The sequence below is a fragment of the Dunckerocampus dactyliophorus genome, chromosome 10 (assembly GCF_027744805.1).
Source record: "Dunckerocampus dactyliophorus isolate RoL2022-P2 chromosome 10, RoL_Ddac_1.1, whole genome shotgun sequence".
NCBI lineage: Eukaryota > Metazoa > Chordata > Actinopteri > Syngnathiformes > Syngnathidae > Dunckerocampus > Dunckerocampus dactyliophorus.
In genome coordinates this window covers 29,303,601-29,330,325 of record NC_072828.1, presented here as the reverse complement: position 1 = coordinate 29,330,325, position 26,725 = coordinate 29,303,601, and the positions used below count along the sequence as shown (strand labels likewise).

The 26,725-nt window shown below is 42.9% G+C and overlaps 1 protein-coding gene across 1 annotated transcript in view; it reads right to left on the bottom strand.

Annotated features, from left to right (window-relative positions):
* LOC129188499 (cytosolic carboxypeptidase 6-like) overlaps positions 1-26,725 on the bottom strand; it is a 371,608-nt gene that overhangs the window by 12,315 nt on the left and 332,568 nt on the right. The window contains exons 9-11 of the mRNA XM_054789109.1: positions 24,722-24,833; positions 4,759-4,911; positions 718-880 (exon numbers count right to left, since the gene is read on the bottom strand). Coding sequence (XP_054645084.1) covers positions 718-880; positions 4,759-4,911; positions 24,722-24,833 — 428 coding nt within the window. The remainder of the gene's footprint in view (positions 1-717; positions 881-4,758; positions 4,912-24,721; positions 24,834-26,725) is intronic.

Genomic DNA, 26,725 nt, shown 5'->3' with positions numbered 1-26,725 from the left:
CCATCATTTTTTTTCTTTTACAGGGCAAAGCTAATAAAGATGGAGCCTATCCCAGCCCGCTTTAGGGCAAAGGCTGAGCCACAGCCTGGACTGATCACCAGTCAGGCAATTGAAGTCAATTCATCCCTGCATTTATGATCTTTGTAACGGCAGCATCCACTAAGCCCTCTGTGTGGTAAAGCAGGAGTGTCCGTTCTCCCCACTAGAGAGCACTAGGGCTACATCCATCCCCCTCATCCGCCACCTGCAGGAGGTGTGCAGGAAGGACCACTTTCCATCACATACGCTTCTTATCACGGCTCTCTAAAACTGCCTCTTCTCACACACTCGCCAAAATCCCACCGCCATCGGCCAGCTCTGGGGAGCACTCCAGTCTGGAGAAGGTCAGCTGAAGGAAAAACATCCTCCCCATCCATTAAAAAAAACGTCAGCAGCCATGATGCTCAACGACTGCAGTTGACAGGAATGTCGTTTGGCTCGTTGTTCTATTGTTGAGCGCAATCAAAGCGCCACCTGAGTACACAGGCCCCTTTTCTTCTGTCTGCTTTGTAAATGAAATCAATAGACGCCGCTATCGCATCTCCTTTTTCCCTGTCACGACAAGACGAGACAAAAGAGCAACACGGCGTTTGTGGTGCGCGCACATGACCTGACACATGTGTTGTCATTTGGGTGAAGCATCAACACCATCGTTGCTTTCTATACCGTGAAGGATACATGTCTCCTCGGTGTAGGCCACGGGAGAGGGGCTGCCAGAGGTCATGTAGCTGTAGAAAGACACCTCCAGGGTGTAACAGTAGGACGTGTCGTCAAGGAGACCGCCCAGGAAACGCCTGCCGGTGCCGGCCTTCACCACGTCACGGTTGAAGGAAGTGTTGGACTGAAATAAGAGAAGAGAAAAAGAAAGCTGTCTATTAGGCAGGTGGTGCGTTCAAGACCAGAACATTTGCTCCTGTTGAAGTTTACCTCCGATCTCGGATCAACATTTGCAATAAAAGTATTAATAATTAAATTTGATTCAGCTCCAAAGCCCTCCCCGTGTCTCTTCAATTGCCGTTGTTCATTCGCAACACGATCCAGGTTTCAGCCCTAAACATATGCCTTAAACACACATTTGAAATTATAGAACGATATTTTAAGATGATCCATGAACAGATGGAATCGGAGTCACTCTGTAGTGGTGTGAAAAAGTGTTTGCCGCCTTCCTGATTTCTTATTTTTTTTTGCATGTTTGTCACAATTAAATGTTCCAGATCATCAAACAAATTTCAATATTAGTCAATGACAACACAACTGAACACATGCAGTTTTTAAATGCAACGTCTTATTATTAAGGGAGAAAAAAATCCAAACCTACATGGCCCTGTGTGAAAAAGTGATACCCCCCCGTTAAAACATAAGTTAACTGGGATTAATTGAGATCTTTCAGTCTGGAAAAGGTTATAAAGCCATTTCTAAAGCTTTGGGACTCCAGCGAACCACAGGGAGTGGAAGAGCGCAGCGACGACTCATCCGAGAGGTCACAAAAGACCCCACAACAACATCAAAAGAATTGCAGGACTCACTTGCCTCAGTTAAGGCCAGTGTTCATGACTCCACCATAAGAAAGACACTGGGCAAAAATGACCTACATGGCAGGGTTCCAAGAACAAAACCACTTCTGAACAAAAACAACATTAAAGCGTATCTCAATTTTGCCACAAAACATCACGATGATCCCCAAGACCTTTGGGGAAAATACTCTGTGGTCTGACGAGACAAAAGTTGGACTTTTGGAAGGTGTGTGTCCCATTACATCTGGCGTAAAAGTAAAAAGAACATCATACCAACAGTAAAATATGGTGGTGGTAGTGTGATGGTGTGGGGCTGCTTCAGGACCGTTTTTCACACAGGGTCATGGATTTTTTTTCTCCCTTAATAATAAAAAGTTTCATAATAAAAACATATAATAATATAAAACTTATAATAATAATAATAATAATAATAATAATAATAATAAAAAATGCAATTTATGTTGATTTGTGTTGTCATTGACTAATATTTAAATTTGTTTGATGATGTGAAACATTTAAGTGTGACAAACATGCAAAAAAAAAGGAAATTGGGAAGAGGGCAAACACTTTTTCACACCACTGTAAGTCTTGCAGCAAATATGCACCGTTCAAGGACCGCCACGCAAAGTGCGACAAAAAACATTATCAGTGAAGAATAAAGACATAAGCATATAAAAATTGTGTGTTTTTTTTTTAACTGTGGCACGTGTGTGTTGACATTTTACCTGTACTATCATGTACTGTATTTATAAAAATTTATCCACTTGTAGTGAATAAGATGTGTTTTCTACAGGAAAAGCGGCCTATTTTGCGGCTGTAAAGGCTACTGCTTTTCTTTAGCCTTTCTTGCAGGTTCTATGGGCCGTGTTGCTAGCAGCGAAGTAGTCAATGATCACACAATTTTAATGAAACACAGAATGAAAGTACACAAAGCCTACATAGCAGTTGCAGCGGCCCTCTAGAAAGTGAAAGTTAAGTTTGTGTAGATGTGAGAGTTAAGCTTGTGCAATGCATCTATCCAGTACTTTTCCATCAGTCGTATTTAAGTGTACCCGTACCAGTACCGATACATGCACTGAGCTATTAGACCTAATCGACACGTGCAATGATAATAATGACATCTACACAGCATCCACTGTGTGGTTAAAAAACCCCCACAAAATCTGACCGTGATGGAAATCAAATTGGATTTTGTGTGTGTGCCTTTTTTGTGCAACTTAATTCCAAACAGAATTCTAAAATAGAATTACAAAACTATTTTAGTCCCAATAATGGGACCGATAAAAATGTGTGTTCTCATTATTTCCAGGAGCATAATCCTAGTCTGCTATTTTTAAGGCACCATAGCTCATGCAATGCATGCATACAATGTATAAGAAAACTAGAACTAGAAAACTAGAACCAACCATCTGTAATCTACATCTTTCCCTCATAACTACCATGAATTCCGGGGTATAAACCGCTACTTTTTTCTTAAACTATGAACCCTGCGGCTTACACAGCGGTACGTCTAATTTATGGCTCAGTTCTCATCTCGCGACATCTCCTTTACTTCAGAACTACTACTGATTGCTTAAGTACTGTGCCGCTCGCGAGTCAGTGAGGAAACAGTAGCTCTTTCTTTGGCAGGAGCCAATCACGAGCTATCAGTGCACTCGCAAAAAGCTTGTCAACCCGTTGGAAGTCAGTGGAGGTCATTATATATACCAGTATAACAACATAAGAGTCTGACAACAGCACTAAATTCAGCACACAACAAGTTAATACTAACAGGTGTATATACAAATATACAAAATTGTCCCAATATGACTTTAAAATGAAAAAAACCCAACATTTTAAAGGTATCCCATAAGGCATTGTGTCAACCTATTAATTGGGGCGCTGCAATGACGTCACCTTCCCTCTTTTTGCGTTGGGCTCCTGGGTCCTCTGGCTCCCTCTGGTGGACAGAAGCAGCCTTGCATCCATTCTCGATGCACTCTGTGCGCTTCCCCAATGAAATGGTTTTCTCAAACGCAAATGCATTATGGGAACACTTTAAAATGTTGTTTTTTTTCACATAAAACTCATACTGATAAATGTTTCTATATTTCTGAGGTATAGCGTTTGAGTGTTAGTTGCCGTGTGATGACTTTAATGTTTGTAAGATGAAACCGTGACTGTTATATTGAGTCATGACCTCCTGCAATTTCCAATAGGTTGCCAAGCTCATCGTGAGTTTATTCGAAGCTCATGATTGGCTCCTGTCAAATAAGGAGCTGACTGGTCCTCGCAGACCCGTGCAGGCCACAATATGCCACTTTATAACGTGGACACGTGCGGCTTATACACTGGAATTACGGTAACTCAAAACCTGAGCCTCTAAAGACTTGGTTAAGGGTTTTATGATGGGACTATACAAGCCCAACATTCATCAGATTCATTTCGACTGGTACCTCCCATAGTGCATGTGCATCGTGTACTCTAAATGGCTATTTACTTTGTACAAAGTCATCACAATGTCGACAGAGGGCTGGGGAAAAAACATCTCTTTGAGGGGCGTCAGCTATACTACACAATGTTGATGGTGTCTTGGGAAGCACGTGGGGGCGAGAAAAAAAAAGTTTCTTTTAACTGTCACTCTGCTGAGCTGCCTTGCTGAAATGCAAACTGAAGGCAGCCGCCAGTGGGAGTTTGCCATGATTGTGTTGTGCTGCTGCAGAAGTGCATTGTGGGTATAGTGCTGAATGGACAAGAGGGGGCCACAGCACAGAGGGAGGGAGATGACCCCTGGGCCCACAGGTAATATATGGCGTATGTACACTGCAGCTTATTGAGAATGAATGAATGCATGCACAGTTTTGAAGGTCACTTTGGATGCTGAATTGGTCAATTTAAAAATGTTTTAATGTATTTCCATACATATCCAGGTATACGATGTCCAGGTTGGTCTGTGTGCTGCATGTCAGATACACACATACCGGAATGGCATATGAAATAATAAAATAACCACAATAAGGAATGTAAATTGTGATGAAATATTTCAAAATCATGTGAAACTTGTAAAAATCTGGTATTTTTTTTTACATTTGACCTGGAATCTAATTAGCGCTGAAATTGCCATCGATAGCGCAGGTGCACCATGCAGTCACCGAACAGTTGTTGAGCGACAAACAAACACGCAAACACATCGTTGCGCTGCACAACGACAGAGAGCGAGACTCACGAAGGAGAAGTCGGCGGCGTTGTGGCACAGCAGCCTGGGGAAGACGGCCTGTCTTTGGACGCGCTCCTCGTCCTCAAACACGTTGCCGTACATGAAGCCGTTGAGCATGGTGGAGTGGGCGTGAACGTCGATGTAGAACTCCAAGCTGACGCTCTGATGGAGGAACGCAGGGTGCAGGAATGCACAAAAACAAGCGGGTTAGCGGTGAAGACGGTGTGACTTTTTGACACAAGCTTCATGGGCAAGTCTTACTGAAAGACACGACAGCCGAAACGGACAACTGGGGTAACTGTTTTTACATTTAACACACTGATACTGTACGGATTTCATCATTCATTAAATGGACCCATTCTGTCCCATCTCAGGGGCTTTGGATCATACTGGATCCCTGTGGGTCGCTATACTGCGATTGGCTGGCGGCCAGTCCAGGCTGTACCCCGCCTGTCACCCGAAGTCAGCTGGGATAGGCTCCAGCGTACCCCCGCGACCCCGGTGAGGAGAAGCGGTATAGAAAATGGATGGATGGATGGGTCGCTATAGTAGGATTTGTTTCATAAATTACTCCAGAAATCTCAAATTGTGCACAGGGTGAATCTGCATTCTTCTCCCCCGACCACGCCTACTCTACTCACGGGCTGGCACCAGACCCCACCCCCACATCGGTTTATCAAAACGTACAAAAACTGCTGCAATTTTTTTCTTATAGGGCATAATGTGATTTCTGTTCCAGAAACCCCCAAAACATTAACAAAAAATACATTTTTATAGAAAATAATGATAGTTTTACATGCAGACAATAATGCAAAATCATGATAACTGATGAACGGATGGACGTATTGTTGATGCAGACTTCCAGTACATCCCGGCTACATGGAATTCAATAGTGTTTCTCACGTTCTTTATCAAATTGCTGGCACTCACAACTTACTTTGGCCCCATGGTGGGTTATTGAGCAGTTGCGTAATGATTCAGAAAGCGTAGTTTGGGCACTTGATTTTGCAAACAAACAATTTTTTTTACGTGGAATACTGTAGAAAAACCAAGGCAAATAACTTAACGAACATTTTCACTGAAAACCCAAATTTGTATGGCGGCCCCTCATCGTTTTGCGCCTGCTGTGAAGAACCTCGGTTTGATATTTGACAGCAGTCTCAAGTTTGATAAACAAGTTAGTTGGGTAGTAAGAGCAGGTTTTTTCCACCTCAGGCTCCTGAAAAAGGTAAAGCCCTTTTCATCAAGAGCGCCCCTGAGAAAGCAATTCACGCATTCATCAGGTCGAGGCTCGATTATTGTAATGCCCTCCATACTGGAGTAAATCAGCCCCTCCCACGCAGGCTCCAGTTGTTGCAAAATGCAGCTGCTCGCCTTCTCACTCCTTCTAAAACACGCCCATATCACTCCAGTTCTCTTGTCTCTCCATTGGCTCCTCCTGTTTGTGTCCAATGCCATTAATGGTCTCGCTCCGGCATACTTGGCTGAACTTTTCACTGTCCGTCACCAATCTAGGGCCCCGCCCTCTTCTGAGCACACAACATTGGGAAGTCCCGAGGACGAGATACAAAAAATGGGGGGATGGCTCTTTTGCTGCTTTTGCCCCCAAGCTTTGGGACTCCCTTCCACTCACTCTGCGGTCTATCACGGACCGATCGGTTCTTAAATCTCACTTTAAAAGTCATTTATTGAGACTGGCATTTGACACGTGATGAGTAGATGTGATTACAGGTACATGTGTGAAAAAGTGCTTGCCCCCTTCCTGATTTCTCAGTTTTTTGCATGTTTTTCTATGCTCCAACTATGAAAATATAAAATGTATAATTTGTACTTGTATTTGTATTTGTATTTGTATTTGTATTTGTACTTTATTAATCCCACAGCAGGGAAATTCACTTGTTACAGCAGCAGGCAAGATACGCAAGTAAAGAATACAGTGTAAAGAATACATATTGACTACAACATGGTTCAGGATAAATAAGGAATCCTACTTCAAAATTCACTTATCATGGTTGGGTCTGGAACCAATTAACTGCAATAAACAAGGAATTACTGTATAGTATCTTTTTTTTCATTAAAAATGCCACTGGACATGTTGTGCTTTAGCTGACGTCTAAAGCAAATTCATGTACCCAAAATATGGCCGAAATGGACAGTTGTGCTCGAAGAAAAGAGGCGCCGTTAGGAACTATCCTGGCATAGGACAAAGAACGTGCATGCGAAACAGTTTAATTGAATCGACTTGAATCCATTTGGACCAAACCGGCGTAAAGAAAAGCCCCCACTGATGCAGATAGAAAGGAAAATAAAGCGCAGCCATCGCAAATGATCGTTACAGCTGTGACATTTAATGACTATAAATCAGGTTATCAGGCAACAAGACAAAAGCGCAATTGGATGATACACCAGCAAACGCTCTCATCCGTGCAAAAACGTTGGAACCTGCGTCTTAAACTGCTTGTGACAAGGGCAGGAGTGCAGGTTGAAACACAGCCACCCATACACTCTCACACACACACACACACACACACACACACACACACACACACACACCCTCCTCTATACCGCCACTCTTCTCCTTACTCTCATTACACATTCAGCAGCTCACTTTATTGCTTGTGTTTGCAGAGAGGGGATGGAAGGATGCTGAAGAAGGTGAGAAGGCAGAGAGGTGGAACAACTAAAACAGAGAAAACAAGGAGAGAAAACAGAGGGCAGGGAGCCATGCAGAGACCAGAGGAAGAGAGGGGAATAAGTGCATGAAGACAAACAAGGAAGGAAAAAAACACAGAGATGTGTGTGGAAGCGTGTGGAGAGATTGACAGGACAGAACAGGGGGCAGGGGTGGGGGGTGGGTGCGAAGAGCGCGAGAGGGATGCAGTTCTTGGGCGGGCCGGGTGATGCAGAGCGCCCCGTGTTTGAAATTCCGCTCACAGCCAAAGCAATTTCCTGGCGGTGGCTGTGCTGTCAGCTGCTTGGCTGGCTGGCGGTGAAATATGGTGGCTGGGAGTCGGCCACTAGCAGCCCCCGACAACCTGATGGATGGAGCCCCAGAGGAGAGAGGGAAGAAGAAGGAGGAGGAGGACAGTGTGGAAGGAAAAGAAAATGTGAAAAAAAGGAGCAGGCATGGAACTAAATGCAGGGAGAAGATAATATACAGAGACAAAGAGATAAAAGGGAAGGAGATGGGCCGGTATGAAAAGAAACAGCAGCCGATCCAGCTCCATTAAAGCCAGGAGCAGCACGGACGGACTTTCAACCAAACGGGCCCGGTCTAGACAGGGGGGAAACCAGCCTAATCATCATACGGGTCCCCCGCCTCTGGAGATGGGGAAGGCCAGATGGAGGAGGGTGAATGAAAGGGGAGATGTGAAGGTGAGATGGAGGAGGAAGGACACGCAGCTGAAGTGTCTTATTATGTAGATGAGACGCTTTCAAATAACATACTTGAAGGACTGCGTGCAGGAGCTAATCCTAAAATGATGCCTGTGCAGTACCTCACAAGAAATGAGTACAACCCTCACATTTTACGACAGCATACCTTCTCAAGGGGACGATACTACAGAAATGAAACTTGGACATACTTTAGAGTAGTCAGTGTACAACTTTGTTGATCGTATGTTGACTTACAATTGATGGAACTTAGCGGAATTTGTGTAAAGCGTAGGAAGATCCATGTATAGGCCTTGACCATTTATGCTAAAGTATACTCGATATTTTACCGCCAGAGAAACGTAGACATTCATAATATCAAGCTTGTATAGCAGTCTAGACGTACTAGCCACTGATAATGAGTCAACACACAGCCATTAGTGTCAAAATACCGTGGAACCCGTTTATGTCAACCTCCCACGGACCAGCTGACATAAGAGGTGGCTAACATAACCAAAACTGAAACCAAAAATAGCCATAGTTTGCACATTGACATGTGACTTTGGCCAAAGACGCAAGGAGAATGGCTGAGAAAGAGATGCTCGATATTGGCTTGCTTAACGACATCGATATTGTCCAGCACTTCATTACCGCTACTGTTAGGAATGGAACATTTTCCACTCTGTTGTGGATGTGCACTGCAACATGTACAGTGGTGTGAAAACATGTAGCACAAATGTCTTTCCCCTTTTTTGTGCGTCCCAAATATATAAAAACAGATAAAAAGAGGCAGCAGAGAATGAACGTAATGGGATGCACCTATCCTGCCTATAAAGCCTTCGGAAAAATTGCCAACAGCGCCCCATTTACATAATGTGACCTGCATATTAACCAAGTTATTAACATTGTTACACCGCAGGACTATGTGACTGGCGTAGTGACACCTCACCACACCACACCACACCACACCGGCTAGCTACTAGCCAGCGAGCGACTAGCTTCACCACACATTCACTTGCAGTGCCGCCTCAGACCAATACCGAAAGGTAACGCTACACATTGGAGCTGCCGCAACTGCTGCTGTGTTTTTGTTAACGCTAGGAGTAACGTTCCTTCCTGTGTTGCTGTGTGAAATCAATGCGACTGCTTAAAATGACCAAAATATGGTAAAATACTGTGAGTATTACATGCTATCATGAATGTACCTGTTACTACATGGTCACGGCATGTACAGTATATGGTTATGAAACCATAAAAACCTTGTTGGAAGTTTTTGGAAGTGTTTTACTAGCGGGCTTTGTAGACGACATAGTTGTGTTCCATTAGGTGCATTAAATACCTGACTCATTTTAGCTGTTTTTATATCTTTAGAATGCACAGAAAGGAGAAAGACGTGTGTTCATGTCTCACATAAGGACTGTGGATGATGAGCAAAATTCCAAATGAAGTGAAAGTGGCAACACAAGTGAGTAGCAAGATAATTGTATCTTGCGTACAGTCAAGCGTGGTGGTGGTGGTGTCATGGTCCGGGGATGCATGAGTGCTGCCGGCTGGTGCTTGAGCTGCGGTTCATTGGATTCCAACATGCGGTGTGACATTGTGCAGCAGAAACTGGGTCACATGGCAGTTTCCCAATCTGATAAGGAGTCCAAAAACACCTCCCGAGATGACGCGTGGGGAAGCTGAAGGCGAGCACAAACCCGACTACTGCGTTGTGTGCCGACATTACTGCAATCACGCTTGGCGAGTGCTTTTAAACATGTCAACAAAGGGCCAGAACGATACAGTTAACGTACAAAAATGTCCTCTGGAATGAACTCTTAAGACACTATTAAACTCACAACATCTGAATGCACAGTTTGAGAAAAGCAAAACAGCAAAGTTTCCTCAGTTCGGTTTGAGATTCATCCCATCTCATCCGTCCATTGCACATTTTATTGACCTTTTTAAGACAAGACAAGAGGACAGATACTGTCGGTGGCAAGGGAGTGATGTGAAAAAGGTTGGGGAATGTTCTATTTCAATGTTTATCCCCTTTTTCAGTCACGGCTATCGACTATTATCTGCTGGCACGGAAAGTGGCAACCTTTCAGCCGCAGAAGTGGGAGACGGTCAAACTGGTTTGATCACATTGCTAATAGATTTCCCCTACAAGAAATAATGATTTCAGCGGTGTGTCATAAACCTTAACTAAGTTACTTAGTACTTAACTAAGTTCAATTTTGTTTCCATAGCGCCAGTTCACTGCAGAAGTTATCTCAGGGCACTTTACACATGGAGCAAGGGTAGAACCACACTCCTCGTACAGAAAATGGATGGATGGGATGGATAGATTGTTTGCTCAGGTTCAGTACGTGCTTACCAACTCTTAGCTGTCGTCTCTACTGACTTTTGGGTTAAGACACGTTACATGCTGGCAAGGTGATGCCCAAAACTTCCAATTTTTCCACTTCTGGAAGTTTCAGCCTTTCCTTTGACAGCCTGCTGGTTTTTACGTCTTGTCTTCCGCATCATCTTTGACCCTAAACCATCACTGTGCTGTAACCATGAAGAAACATACTTGCTCATGCATGACCATCACGTGTACATGTAGCTATGCTATGGGTGGTCATGACGACATGATGGTTCCAGTCCACTGATAAGCAAATACAGAGGAAGCCGTTTCAACGCCCCTTGGATTGGCTGACTCGGTCGGCAAAAGATGTGGTTGGCATAACCAAATTAGTTTTTGTCCAGAGACACAAGGAGAATGGGTGACAATGTCGGATTTGTCAGCCTACGGCAGTTTGTTGTCGTGCTTTTAGCACGTACGTCCAGTTAAGCGGGCCCTTTCTATAATAAGAAGAACACGGTGGACCCGGACTTGAGGAGTTGGTCGACCGACTGACTAGATCAGTGGTGTCCATAGTGTCATCTGGGGGCCATTTGCGGCTCGTGGCTGTTTTTACTGGCCGGCAGCGCATTCTAACATTATTATTTAAGAGCAAAAACTTAAAAAAAAAAACAGCAGCAAAAATGGAGAAATCACAAGCACTTTTACAAGAATCAAGTGAAAATATTAAGAGAAAAAAGTGGTAACAAGAAAAAGTTTCAATTTCAGGAGAATAACATAAAAAACTTTATGCTACAAAAACTAATGTCAGTTTAGTAGCATAAAGTTGAAATATGAACTCATTCAATACCAAAGACGCATTTCTAACCCCCGATCCCAACAACGTTTTTATACATCTTTTACGTTGTTTTGCGCGAGAGGCAAAAAGAGGTGATGATGCAATTAATGATCTCCACTAATGCATTAACACTTCAGAGCACCTTGAAGCCTTAAAAACAGCCACAAGGTGGCAGAAGTGCATTTGATAAGAGCTCGGCAGGGACCAAGTTAACACACATGACAGGAAGGAGGAAGTGAGAGAGCGTGGACGAGGGTAGCGTGCAGACGGTTACACATTTTATGGACATTTTTGGTGGTGGTGGTGTTACATTTGTAAATAAATTGTTATTTTGATGTCAAACAACCCCTTTTTTGTGTTGTTTATGTTGGTAGACCTGTTTAAATACTTGAGCTGTCACAAAAGTAAAAATTTGTGTCAAAGTGAACATTATGCTTGAAATTTATCTTTTCACAAAAAGCTGGTTTTCTCCCTTTTTTAGTCAGGAACTGATATTTACCTGAAACGTACCGATGTTCTACTGATGATTAGTAAAGAACGGAAAAAGGTACAAACAAACTTTTTTTTCCTGATGAAAGACGGGAGTCAAATGTTTATTTTGGTAGGTTCCATGTCTATATAACCATAAAACACAATATTCTGTGTGCCTTAAAAAAGCAGTCAAAATCCTCTAAAATGGCCGCTACTGAAGGGGTTGTCTTTTGAAAAATGTCTGGGATTGAATGAGTTAAAGAAATATATTTTATATATATTATATATATTATATAATATAATATATAATATTATATTATATTCTATTATATATTTTATATATTTTTTAAGTCATAATGTTATGAAAAACAAACAAAACAACATCGAAAGTTGTAATTTTTGGAAATTTAGGTTGGGAATAAAGTCATAATTATGAGAAGAAAATTCACAAGAAGAAAGTTTAAACAGCGATTTTAGCATTTATTTATTTAATTTATTAAAGAATTTATTTATCAAAGAAAAAAAAATTAATTAAAAATTCGTAACAAACACAACAAAACGAGGTTGGAGAAAAAGTCATAATATTACGAAAAAAAAATGCATCTCGTGTGCAAAAACCCCCACAAAACGTTTGAAGATTTTGACTTGTATCGTACCCAGAGTGACATCGCCACCGCGTCCCGTGAAGGACAGTTATGAAGCAGCGGTAACATAAATATCAACCATGAAGTCTACCACAATGTCACGTCCGAGTATACTATAATGCTGGCTTAATGCCCTGTCAATCAAACGGAGACAGTTGTGAAGGCCCCCCATTGTGATTGATGCTTCAATTAAGAACCCGCTCTGACCTACAGGATTGTTCATTTGAAATTGTAATTAAGCAATTAGGGGCAATTAAGAAACAGACACCGCTGAATGAAAGTCAAAAGACAATTTGAGATGGTGGGGGTGTGTGTGTGTGGGGGGGCTGTCCAAATGAAAGCTCTCCAGGAGACAAACAAAAAGCTCCGGGCTTGGAACTCCAGGGAAAAACGCTCCACTTGTGGTGAACTTGTGGTGGCCGTAAACACTTTGGTGCAAATCCAAGAAGGTCAAACGAATGAAATTTGTCTTACAAGTGCTTATCTGCTGCATATTCATTAGAGCAGGGTGCAGGGGGTGCAGTGAGAGCCGTAAATGCCCAGCTTATCCTTACACGTGGAAGGGGGGGAAGAAAGAGCTGATTGAAGCAGGATTACAAGCTCCGGAATAAAGCCCTTTGCATCAGAAGCGTACCTTTTGAGGAGAAGGAAAAGTTGCGCTTGTTCAGGAGAAGAAAGTTAATCTCACGCCCGATGTAAGGCTTTATATTAACATTTCAAATGTGGCGTCCATACCAGTGGGGGTTTGACAAGTGTGACAGCCGACTGGGCTTTTAAGTGAGCAGCAAGATCTTTCTAGCTATCAAAACATACGATTGTATCCAATGAGCTATTAAAACTAGGAATTCATGGTCGCACACCAGCACAATGTATCCTCCAGTTGTTTTTAGACTCTGCATGATGTATATGTAGCATCAAACATGTCCAAGAAGCATACACCGCCGCTTTTCCACTGCATGGTACCTGCAGTCATGTGAAAAAATGACAACACCCCATGTTGGAACTCTTCTACGCTTGAACAGCTGCACACCAAAGGTTGAAAATTTGTCAAAACATGCGCTCCGACTGTGTTGCCTGTGCTGTTATTTTCCCGACAAATGCACCACATGGTGGCGGTGTTATTAAACCCCGAAGTTCAACCCCAAGAGTGGGACTGACTTGAAAATTTCTCACATAGCTCAATGCGCTCTATGCAACCCCCCACTGTCATTTCAGCTGAAATTTGGTACACACTTCTAGGGAACTGATAAGCACATGCATGTCAAATTTGAGCACGATCGGTTGAAAAACATGGCCGCCATCAGGCAAAACGTGATGTCTTTCAGGGACGTACATTTTTCACCAGTGTCCACCAGGGGTGCTGAAAAAAAACTGTAAATATTATATTATTTTAAAAGACATTTTACAAGCTGCAGGTTTATCCCCACTTACTCGCTGTGCGTACTTGTGTGTGTAGAGTTTTCTTCCGAACATAACCTGAACATATCTTGAACATAACCAGTTTTCTTTAAAGTAATATAGCTATTTGTCAGAGCTGTTTGTCTGGCTTATAAAGGAAGGAATAGTTCATCCTGTAAACGGCAGCCTTGGTTACTCAAAGAGTATTGTTTGTGAATTGAGAATCGGTTTTAACGGAATGGTTGCCCTAAGAATCGGAATCAAATCGGATCGTGAGTTGCAAGTCACACCCCTAGTGTACACGGCTCGGCAAAGCTCGCCTCGCCCCACTGTAACATTGGCTGAAATTTGGTACGCAGCTTTTGGGGACTGACCACCACATGTGTGTAAAATTTGAGCAAGATCGGTTGAAAAACATGGCGGCCATCGTGCAAAACGTCTTTAAGGTACGTTTTTCACCAGTGCAAATCGATGCACATACAAATCGCAATTTTTAAAATTATGATTCTTAATCAACTCAAAATGTTGAAGAATCATTATTTAAAATGACATTTTTCAATCTACACGATATTCGCACTTACTCGCTGCACGTAATGTTTGTCAGGGAATGGCTTACGTAATGTAACTTGAACATATCTTCAACTTAACCAGATATCTTTAAAGCAATATAACTATTTGTCAGAGCTGTTCGTCTAGCTTTTAAAGGAGAGTAAATGGCACCCTTGGTTCCGAAAAGAGTATTGATTGTGAACTGAGAATGGGTTTGGATCAAGAATCGATTCAGAATCGAATCGTCACTCTAAGAATCAGAATCGACTCACGAGTTGTTAGTCACACACATAGTGTCCACGGCTCGTCAAAGCCCACCTAACCCCACTGTAACTTTGGATGAAGTTTGGTACGCTCCTTTAGGGGACTGACAAGCACATGTGTGTAAAATTTGAGCAAGTTTGCTTGAAAACCACGGCTACCATCAAGCAAAACGTCATTTTTCATTTGTGCCAAAGCTCTACTCACCGGAACCGCATCAGCACTCCAGAAACCACGTCATGGAAGGCATCAGTCGGACAAAAACACAAAGTAGGAGACAATGGTGGTGGGTCACGTGGGCCATGGCAAAAGAGCGGCATTCTCTAGGGGGCGCCTCAAGGATGAGGGGGGGAAGACAAGATTCATATTTATTTGTGCTCAGCGCTCATTTGATCACCAGGTCAGGATTTGTACACAGGCGGGATACTGGCAGCCCTGCACTGCTCACGTGTCGTGGATGAAAGCAAACCCAGGCTCAGACATGGAGCAAGAATCTCAAACATATTGTGGCGAGCTTGAGCCACTTTAAGAAAGTGTTTTTATTTGCTAATAGCAGTTTAGCAAACATTCAACCCCACGGTACAAAAGAACAGAGGGTCCTCGACTCTAACCACTATCTCACTTACAGGCAAACGGTGCTACTGAAGCTAGAGTAGAACAAACATCTCCTGTTGCTCCTCATCATCACCAAGAGCACACTGAGGGCATCAAGGAAACGCAGGAAGTTGTAACTAAGATGAAGCAAACGATCTCACACAAACATGAGATGGCAGGAAGTCATCACTTTACCATCCGTGTAATATTCCACGCAGCATTTCATCGCAATTCCGAGGAGAAGGGCACGTGGTCAGTGACCCTCTAACGATGTCACAGTGACAGAACACGGCAGATGGCGTGACCCGCTCGAGGGGCGAGAGTAAATGACACAAAGCCTTTCTCCTCCGTCTGTCTCCATCGCTCGCCTTCCCTTCCTTCCTTTCTCCGTCCGTCTCGGTGTGGATTGCGCCCTCATATTGATGGCGCTATTTACCTGTTTATGAGCACAAACGTGACGTGTAATCAGGCTGAGCGGGTGCAGACGCGGCACGTCGCTTCAAGGCCTCTGAGCGTCTCATGAGCCTTCACATGAGCGTATGGCGAAGAGAAGGAAGGTCGATATGAGGAGGACTGACAAGACAATGTATATAATTATGCCAAACAAGTAGATAAAAGCATGTGAATACAAGAATATCACTATTATATATATATATATATATATATATATATATATATATATCCAGATCTGGGAGGAGATCCCCCAGGACACCATCCGTAGTCTCATTAGGAGCATGCCCCCACGTTGTCAGGCATGCGTACAAGCACGTGGGGGCCACAAAAACTACTGAGAATCATTTTGAGTTGCTACAATGACATTTTAGCAAAATGGACCAGTGTGCTGCATCATTTTTTCACTTTAATTTTTGGGGTGTCTTTGATTCCCCCCCTCTATAGGGTGATCATTTTCATTTCTATCAAATTATGTGGCATCATTTTGTTACTAATACATCACCCACTTATTATCAGGAAACATATTCAACATCATTTTTCCCCCAGTTTAGATCTGATGTGTTTTCCAAGTGTTCCTCTCATTTTTTTGAGCAGTGTATATATATATATATATATATATATATATATACAGTATACAGTGGTGTGAAAAAGTGTTTGCCCCTTCCTTATTTCTTATTTTTTTGGAATATTTGTCACATTTAAATGTTTCAGATCATCAAACAAATTTAAATATCAGTCAATGACAAATTGCAGTTTTTAAACGAACATTTTTATTATTAAGGGAGACAAAAAATCCAAACCTACATGGCCCTGTGTGAAAAAGTGATTGCCAACCCTCCTGTTAAAACATAACTTAACTGAGATGAATTGAGATCTTTCAGTGTGGAAAAAGGTTACAAAGTCATTTCTAAAGCTTTGGGACTCCAGCGAACCACAGTGAGAGCCATTATCCACAAATGGCAAAAATAATAGAACAGTGATGAACCTTCCCAGGATTGGCCGGCCAACCAAAATGACCTCAAGTGCGCAGTGACGACTCCAAAGACACAAACACAACAACATCCAAAGAACCGCAGGCCTCACTTGCCTCAGTTAAGGTCAGTGTTCATGACTCCACCATCAGAAATACACTGCATGGAAGACTTCCAAGACCAAAACCACTGCTGAACAAAAAGAACATTAAGGCTCATCTCAATGTTGATGATCCCCAAGACCTTTGGCAAAATGTGGTCTGACAAGATGAAAGTTGAACTTTTTGGAAGGTGTGTAGTGTGATGGTCTGCGGTTGTTTTGCTGCTTCAGGACTTGGAAGACTTGTTGTGATAAATGGAACCACTTTCGCTTTGCCTCACGTAACTATGGTGCGTTCAAAGGCTGCCGAAGAAAATCGGACACCTCAAGGCTTGGCAAAAAAACATGACCAGTTTTTTGCATAAACATGTAAAAAAAATTGTAGCCTGGTACGTGTACGCTGTACGTTTGACCCGCATTATAACGTATTTATAAATTGTTAGCGACTTACGGTGAATGAGATGTTTTCCGCGGCCTTTTTTCGAGAATGTATTATTTCTTTCATTAATTGTTTTACCAAATATGTTTCTTTTCCACAATGTTTGCTGGAAATTGCACACATTTTTATGTGTAACCCAACAAAAAAAAAACAACCGTTTTGAATAGTCTCCATGATGCCCAAAACACGTGCACATGTTTTAACTGCTAATATGCATACAAACATACAAAGCACGATTCTTAACTGCTGCGCAAAACTAAAATGACTGAAAAACCAAACGTCTGCAGAAGTTGTCCTATCTGCAAAGAGAAGACAATTCAAAATCCAGCGAAGGTAAAACTAAAGAGGCACGATGAAGGGATTGAAGCAGGGATGATGGGGGAAAATTGGCCGCAAATCTCCGAAAGGGCATGGAAATGTTTGGCTGACACCAGAGGACATTTTAACACACGTAAGAGAGGAAGGGGATAAACAAACACAAACGCCACACAGGGGTCTTCAGTTTGGCATATAACGTGAATGCAACAGTCGAACAAAGAAAAGCCACAAAAAGCGGGCGCCGAGAGGACGGCGGGACTTGAAGGTCAGCATTTGGAGGGATTTCAAGGTGCAAAATTCATCACGGTGCCTTGACAGGACCTAATGTATTTGTTTTGGGAAGAAAATTAATTGTCTAATATTAAAAAGGTCGAAAAGAAGCCAGGGCAACAATGACCTCTGTGTCATCTTTAACAAATTATCCAAAATGGCACTGTCAAATTGGTGGGGAAACGTCGGGCAGTGATGAATGCTTTTGGTAATCAGCCAATCAAACAGAATTCGTCTTCTGCATTTGATAAATGAGCTGGAAAAGCAATGCTTTACCAAGGAGATGGGTCCATTTGTTTCTCTGGCCGCCGTTTCAGTTTTTTTTTTCATCTCCCTTTTATCCCTCTCCATTTCTCTCTTTCAAAACAAACAACACCGTAGCTCGGGAACAGATTATAGCGCCTTGCATCACTGACTCGTTCAGGCACTTTTGCTGCTGACCAACGCTCAGCTGCAGATGGCAAATGATGGAATTTCGTCAAACAGCTTGCCCTCAGATGGATGGTGACGAGGGGTGTGACAGCAGGGTTTTACCGGTGTTTTAAATAAATAACCACCAATGGTTGGTGTAGTTTGTATAGTCCAGCCATTCATTTTCTATGCTGCTTGTCCTCACTGGGGTTGTGGGCGTACGCTGGAGCCTATCCCAGCTGACTTTGGGTGAGAGACGGGGTACACCCTGGACTGGTCGCTAGCCAATCACAGGGCACACGTAGACAAACGTTCACACTCTCATTGATACTTATGGACAATTTAGGGCCTGGGATTTTTTTTTTTGGTGGGTTGAAAAAGGTTTGCGACAACCCCTTCAGTTTCATTTTAGACGTTTTTGACTGATATTTCAAGGCACGCCGACTATTGTGTTCTATGGCTATATAAACACGGAACATACCAAAAGAAAGATTAGACTCCCGTCTTTCATCAGAAAAAAAAAATTGTTTCGACCTTTTCATGTTCTTTAGTAATCATCAGGAGAACATTTCGTAAGTTTCAGGAAAATATCAGCTCCCGACTAAAAAAGGGAGAAAATCACCTTTTTGTGAAAAGATACATTTCAAACATAACCTTCACTTTTTTGCTTTTGTGAGAGCTCAAACATGTAAACAACTATACCACAGCATAACGACACAAAAACGGGGTTGTTTTACATAAAAATAATTTATTTACATGTATTACATGCGAGTATGCGTGCATGTGCATGTGTTAACCTTCTGCACTCTACAGTCCTCCACGCACTTCCTCCTTCCTGTCATGTGTGTTTCTTGCCCACGAATGATCTCTGCCAAGCTCTTATCAAATGCACTTGTGCCACCTTGTGGCTTAAAATTACTCTGAAGTGAAATCCATGAGTGGGGAGTTGCGTCATCACCTCTTTTTGAGTCTTGTGCAAAAAATGTAAAAGACGTGTATACACGTTGTTGCTGTTTGGGTGTTCAGGTTTGTAAAAACGTATAATTAGGTGTTTGGAATTGAATGAGTTAAAATGCACGCATTTTGTTGTTTTTAGTATTAAAAAATATGATATGGCTCTCACGGAAACACATTTTAAAATAAGTGGCTTTCATGGCTCTCTCAGCCAAACAGGTCCCCGACCCCTGCTATAGAAGAAGAAAGAACACAAGTGCATAAGTCCGTCGTCTTCCGCTTTCTGTGAGTCATTTTGGAGTTTGAGACTACAAAATATCAGGAGAATGTCGACTGGGGTGAGTCATGTCCGTTGAAATATTGAGATATTATGTTGGCTTGTCGTCAAAGCTCACTTCTGGTCACGTGACGGCGACGGGTCGGTGGCATCATCATGTTCAGAAAGAAGCTGGTTGCTTGTCTACACGGAAACAACAAGCCAGCGCTTTCAGATTTTCCCACTCTGGAAACTCTTTTCAAAAAACACCGTTTCAGGGCATCTAGAACGCCGTTTCCGTGGTGATGAGAGGCTGAAACAATAAAATACTTTGCCGTTTTGACCTGAAAATGTTTCCGTGTGGATAGCTCCTCAATTACAGTATGTCTTTTGAAAGACCCATCTACATGAGTGCACTTGGGAGCTGCGGTTTGTTAATTCGATATCAGTGACTGCGTACTGTGGCAGCTGTGCTGCCGGAGACGATGTTTTGGATTTTCATGCCAGTTAAAATATGGGAAACTATTGCATCTTGAGGGCATCAGGAAAGACAACATTCCTGGGCAAAACGTGAGGGTAGACAGGTATGGTGAGATATTGGAAGTATGTCTACGTGTCAACAGAAAACTAGCAATGTTTCAGATTAAAAAACAAAATGTGACTTGCAGAGGATGTCATCATCATTTGGAATATTCATCCATGTTTATCAAACACCATCTGTTGCCTTCTGGCAGGCGTTGGAGCACCATCAGTTATTTCCCTGCAATAAGTACATTATGTATATATGTATTTGGCTCAATATTTGACACTCCGACTCTTGCTGTAATTTCCAAGTGGGGATGAATACACGGCCGAGCAACCTCCCGACTGCCTGCCGGTTTTGAGTTGGATATCTTGTTTGTGTTGTAATTCTTGGTTATACCATGACAAATTACCTGAAAATTGGACCTTTCCCTCCATTCCTCCTATTCCCACAGTTTTCACTTGACAAACAATCAAAGTGATTTAGCAGCGAGTGAGGGAGGGCCGCTGTTATCTCGGGCCAACTGCTCTGCCATAACTGCTGCTGATCTCCTGTTAATGGAGCCCCCGGCCCTGGTGGACTCTGAGCCTGCCGTGCGAAATGAGCATGAATGGAGCACAGCGGAACGCGGGCCTCCTGGCAGAGCAGTTGGCATTGACACTGGCATCGGGGTGTTTCTAATGGGATGAACTGGCTGCAGCGAGACCAAGAACAGGTTGGCCAAAGCGAGCCTCCAAAAGAACTCTGGAAGACTGAAGGCAATTATCGGCGACAAAGAGTGGTTGCAGACGAGGCTGCTGAGCTAATGAGACAAAGAAACGGAGGGGGAAGGGGCGGGGGCAATTAGGGGTCAAGTACTGTGTCGCGGGGTCAATTGGGGGTAAGTTCACTTGGATAAACTGCCAGTCCACGTCCAGTCCAATAAGTAATGACGTAATTACAGTGGACGTGTGGAACAGTTTGGCGGTCAAATGACTTGGAATTCGAACTAAAAATTCAACAAAACAAAACCCAGAGAAGAATTGAAGCTGGACAATACACAGTTCCTCGATTTCTTTACCAGGTCCGAAAATACAAAGGTGAGAGGATTAGGAAACTTTGTGAATGGGTGACAGACTCAAATTAATGCCTTTAGTCAATTAACTTTTTCAATACCGAAGACATATTTTTACGTTTTTATTACCCTGAACGCCCAACAATGTATTTCCAAACAACGTATCGGCAAAAAGAGGTGATGATGGAACTCTCCACTAATGCATTAACATTTCACGGCACTTGTAAGCCATAAAACAGCCACAAGGTGGCAGAAGTGCATTTGATAAGAGCTCGCAGGGATCATTTCAATGAAAAAAATCACACATGACAGGAAGGAGGAAGTGAGAGGGCATGGTGGAGTGTAGCGTGGTTACGCATTGCAGGGAAATTTTAATGCATACACACGCACATGCACGCGCATATGCGTGCACACACATAGTTCAGTTCCAAATGTGAAAATTGGAAATAGTTCATGGTGTTATATTTGCAAATAAATTCTTATTTTTGTTGTTTATGTTGGTATGGTTATTTAGATATTTGAGCTGTCACAAAAGCGAAAGTGAAAGTTATGAAAAGCTGGCTTTCTCCCTTTTCTGTTCGGGAAGCGGTATTTTCCTGAAACTTACGTATGTTCTCCCGCTGGTTACTAAAGAACGGAAAAACATAGAAACTAACTTCTTTTTTCTGATGAAAGACGACGTCCAATCTTTCTTTTGGTAGGTTCCATGTTTATATAGCCACAGAACATAATATTCTGTGTGCCTTGAAAGATCAGCCAAAATCGACTAAAATGGCCGCTACTGAAGGGGTTGTCAGCCCAGCATAGTGAGGATAAGCGGCATAGAAGATGGATGGATGGATGTATAAGCTGTGGCTGTAGGCAACCTCCCGATGCACTTTTTAAAATGAACTTATGTTTATTTGTTGTTGCTCATGTGAAAGTCATGTGCGTTACACTTGCTGTACCATTGCCCAGATGTGACTCAGGTTGCCACAATAAAAGGCCACTCCAAAACGTACAGTTTAGCTGTATTGAGGGGGTCCAAAAAACAGTCAGTAAATGATGTGATACAATACAGTTGGACCGGCCTTTTATTGTGGCCACCCTAAGGCGATAATGATGCTGTTTAATCAGCATCTTGGATGAATTACAAATTAAGCATGCTCAACAACACAAATTTAGACAGATTTGTGAACAATATTTGCGAGAGACAGACCTTTTGCATACACAGAAAAAGTTTGACATCTTCTGAGTTCAGCTCGTGAAGAATGGGCGCACAAACAAAAGAGTTGCCATGTGGCCAAAGAGAGCTACATTTTCCCGAAAGAAACAAAGTGAAGCGTAAGTGACAAACACAAACGATGCTCAAATGTGCTTCAAAAATGACCTGAACATATTTAACAGTTGTTTGCGGGGAATGACAGGACAGACATCCTATCAAAACATGAATCTGCGCATTTATTTTTCAGTGCATGTGCATGACGTTGTGTGTCTGTGTGAATGACAGCAACGAGTGGATCCCGCTGCCATGACAGAGTTTATCGATCAGCGTGTCAACGCTGAAGGGAGAAAAAGGTTAATCTGCCCGATGCCAGCTCCACGCCTCACCCCATCTCTGGCCTGCCCTGCGTCCCGCCCCTGCCCGCTGCCTCTCTTATCAGGATTAGACAAGTGTACAAAAGGGTAGAGTATTCCCAGGACACACACTGACCTTCAGTAATCCCACCAACCTGCTACTCTGCTTATAATTAACATCAGAAACAAAGAGGGCGGGAAAAAAAAAAACACCCTCTGGCTTGCGTAGGCTTCCTTTCAACAACGCCGCTATAAAGTAGAAACTGAAAGCAAAGAAACTTGCTTGAGTAAAATGTTCTGAATGGTCAGGAGAGCCTGGCTGACATTCTAGAGGTGCTGACTAGTCTATCCTGCTCCCCACAGCGCAGAAGCCCAAACAAGATTGGGGAAACATGCTGAACCAAGCAGGGAGACAGCAAGCTCTACTTGCATCATCAGACTAAGCTGTGTGCACCGCGGACACCATGCAGGCCTCATGCATCTTCTCCAAGGTCATCTTCAAGTCTTTTTATGCTAGAGCTTTTTCCAGCATCACGCAGTTGTGGTCAATTGCATTCTTATATCAGCATAATGTTGTCTTACACAACTGCATCACCTTACAGGAGACGACGGATACAAATACATAGCATTATGAAGTGGTGAATGCTGTTGTTGTTTATTTTCTAAAAGAGAATTTCAACCACTTTAAGTCCGGGTTATCTTTTAGCTCTTTTATGTACTTGTGTGTTTACTTCTACAGTATATTTCACTTTAAACAAAAACTGCACTTTTTGGAATTTTGCCCATCATCGACCATCCGGATGTGAGACATGAACACACGTCTTTCTCTTTTCTGTGCGTTCTAAAGATGTAAAAACAGCTAAAAAGAGGCCGCTAAGAATGCACATAATGGGAACTTATTCCGCCTATAAAGCCTTTCGAAAAAAACTCCAAAAACCGCCAACAACACTGCATTTACATAATGTGGCCTCCATATTAACCAAGCTACGGTGACAGTGTTATTATTATTGTTACGCCAAAGAACTATGTTACTGCCGTATTGACACCTCGTCACACCAGCTACTAGCTGGCTAGCGACTAGCTTCACCACACCCCTGCCCGCAGCGTGTCACCAGGCCACTACCACTACCACTGCTGCTGTGTTTTTGTTTTGGAGTTTGGACGCTACGTGTAGCCTTCCTTTCTATGTTGCGATGTGAAATCAATGCGCCCAGGAAGGAAGTACGTTTTATGTGCACAACAAATAATGTGTCCCATTCCCCTCAATAATGTTCCTATACCCCTCAGGAAAGCTGAATATATCATCAGTGATCATCCAGAGGGGAAGGTCAGGCCTGTGTTGGCCTTTCAAAGGGATGATGTGCATCTTTGCGTCAGTTGGCCACTTGATGGCACTGTTGGCTCACCTACAACCCTCTCCCTCTGCAACCAAAAGGCTGTTCATGCTTTGATTGATTGATGAAAAGCTATTTTTCCCCCCACCAACAGGAAGGAGTTGTCATGTTTCCGGTTTACTTTCGCCTTGAAAGCGGCTGCCTTCCTGTGCCGAAAATGAAAAATAATGACAGACTCATGCTGAACATTATTGATCATAAATGTGGTTTTACTTGACTGACTTTTACCATTTAAAGACTCATACCCAAATTGAAGTGAGCAAAACAGGGACAACGTTCCAGACAACTTCAGTGAACTGTAATGATCAAAATGGCGCCTTTGTTGAACAGGTACAGGTGTGCTTAACTACTGTATTTACACTCACGGACTTTCATTTAACTTGATGACTTTTGCTCAGCTTTCTGTTGGGTTTTGCTCACCATCGTCTTGTTTTGCTCGCATATGGTGACACACTATCTGGTGTTTCGGTGCACTGGTGCACTAGAGTCCGCTTGCAAGCGGACTGAGACCCACCTCTCAGGCAGTCTGTTGATCGGGTTCTGTATTCAGTGGACTTGACAAAACAAAGTACTTCCTGGGCAAATGGACTAGAATTTGTTTGAACAGAAAGAAAAATGACACCCCATAACCCCCGTGATTGAATGGTGACCAGTCCAGACTTTAGTCCGCCTTTTGCCAAAGTCAGCTGGGATACGCTCCAGCTTCACGCGACACTGAACAGGATGGCCGAATTTAGAATGAAGATTCAGGTGCAACAGGCGGAACGGGCCAAGATCGTAAAAGGGAGAATTTGTGTATGTTTGCACACTCACCGGGTCTTGGTTCATCTGCACTATCAGCTGTTTGACAGCGTGCAGCGTGGGGTGGGCCCATGGAGAGGGGTCCTGCCAGTGGCGATTCAGGTCGAAGCCCATCAGGGAACATCTGTGAGCAAAAACACACTTGACAGCGTGGGCCTCACATTTATTAAGCCTAAAGCATATGCAGACAGGATAGTGAAATGCGACCAAGGGCCCATATTTTATTTTTTGACAATTTTAAACAAATAGATGTGTGTTGGCCAAAATTTGATGCTGGAATTTAGACAGATTGAAAGTGCTAATAATAAGCCCTACTGGGAAAACACCATTTCCGAGAAGCGCTGTTGTGTGCTTTATTCACTTTTTTACATATTCTGTACACTTAGGGGTGCAACGATTAGTTTTAATAACAATTTGATTCGGTTCATGATTCGTGGTTGCCGATACGATATTGGTTCATTTAGAACAATACGATACGAAACGATTCAGTAACAGTAGCCAAAAATTCAACCAGTGTGACTGTGAAATAAATACCTGGATATTGGACAGTGCAGGTGAAGTTTCCTAGATTCCCGTTGTTTTTTGTCAGGGAATCAGGAATAAATTAATTCTGGATATAAACAAACATGGTTGTGTGACCATGGCGGCTTAGTAGGTGGTTGCAGACATTGGTCGTGTTGCTGTGGTATTTTACTTATTTTACTTGACCTTTACAAACAGCGAGTGACTTATTTAGAACATCTCCCTCTTTGCAAAAGCCAAAGTGTTTCTACACACTGGGCCGCATTGGTGGCTTAATTATTTCTGGCTCGCCAGCTTGTCCTCTGCCATCCGCCATGCTACGTTTTGTTGTCTGCTGGCGCGTGGCGATGAGGTCGCAGACAGGCAGACTGAATCGGGTAACGTTTAGCATCTTATCATTAAAAGTGCTAAAAAAACTCATGCTTGAATCCAGTGCTTTACTTTCTAGTATCGATGCAATCGACTGATTACCTTTTAAACAATGTTAGAGTGACATACTGTATGTCGTCCGGAATGGCAACTTGCCGAGCACAGATCAAAGTAGTTGAACCATAGGAATACACTTGTCCATTAAGAACGTTAGCAACACTAGCATAGCTATGTGAGCTAAAGTGCTAACATTACACTCACATTGTAATAGCTGCATCATGCTATGTTAGCCTATTTCCTGAAGAAAAATTATGAAATTTACAGCTTACAGGATAGCTGGCAGAGCAGAACCTTTTTAAGACATGTAGCAAAGCCTTTTTTTTTTTTTTTACAAAGTGGCATTACACGGAAAGGGCTCATCTCGGTCCGAGGCGGTACCATGCCCATGAGGAACCGCTTCCAAAAACTTTGAAAGCAAGCGTTTGAGCGCCTCTTGTCTCAAAAGTGGAGCAAACAAGCGAGGGACATTTTCTGACGTTTGGTGCTCAAAGACACATGTTACTGTCAATGTTGCACAACAGGAGTCATTTAAGTCGAGATATAGGTAAAAAAATAAAATAAAAACTCATCTCAGGGCACTTTAAACACAGAGCAGGCTCAAGACCAAGCTACTTAAAGAAAATCAACTAAACCCTTTGGCGATACCGCCAAGGAAAATCAGAACTGAGATAACTGTGCTGTATGTATTACAACACTGCAGCCCAATCTCCATGATGGGATGTATTTATGGATGCTCTCTGATCTGCCCTTGTTTGTTGTCATCTTGTATCGTCTCTGTGTCTTTGACATTTACGGAAGCTGTTAGCCACACGGGAGTTAGTGATACTGCAGAGCCAAATGAGCGGAGCAGCCAGCCGTGGACAAAATACTCATTCCAGGTTAACTGCCATTGATTCTTTGCTCTGCATGCATCCATCGCAGTCCACTCGGCACCGCAATCTGCGGAGGATGGCGTTCGACTGGTCCGCCAGTGCGTTTGCGAGGGGCCTGCATGTGTGATTGGTGAGGTGTGGACTATCACTTGTCACCTTCTGTCAATATGCTTATCACCGCTCTCTTTGGAAG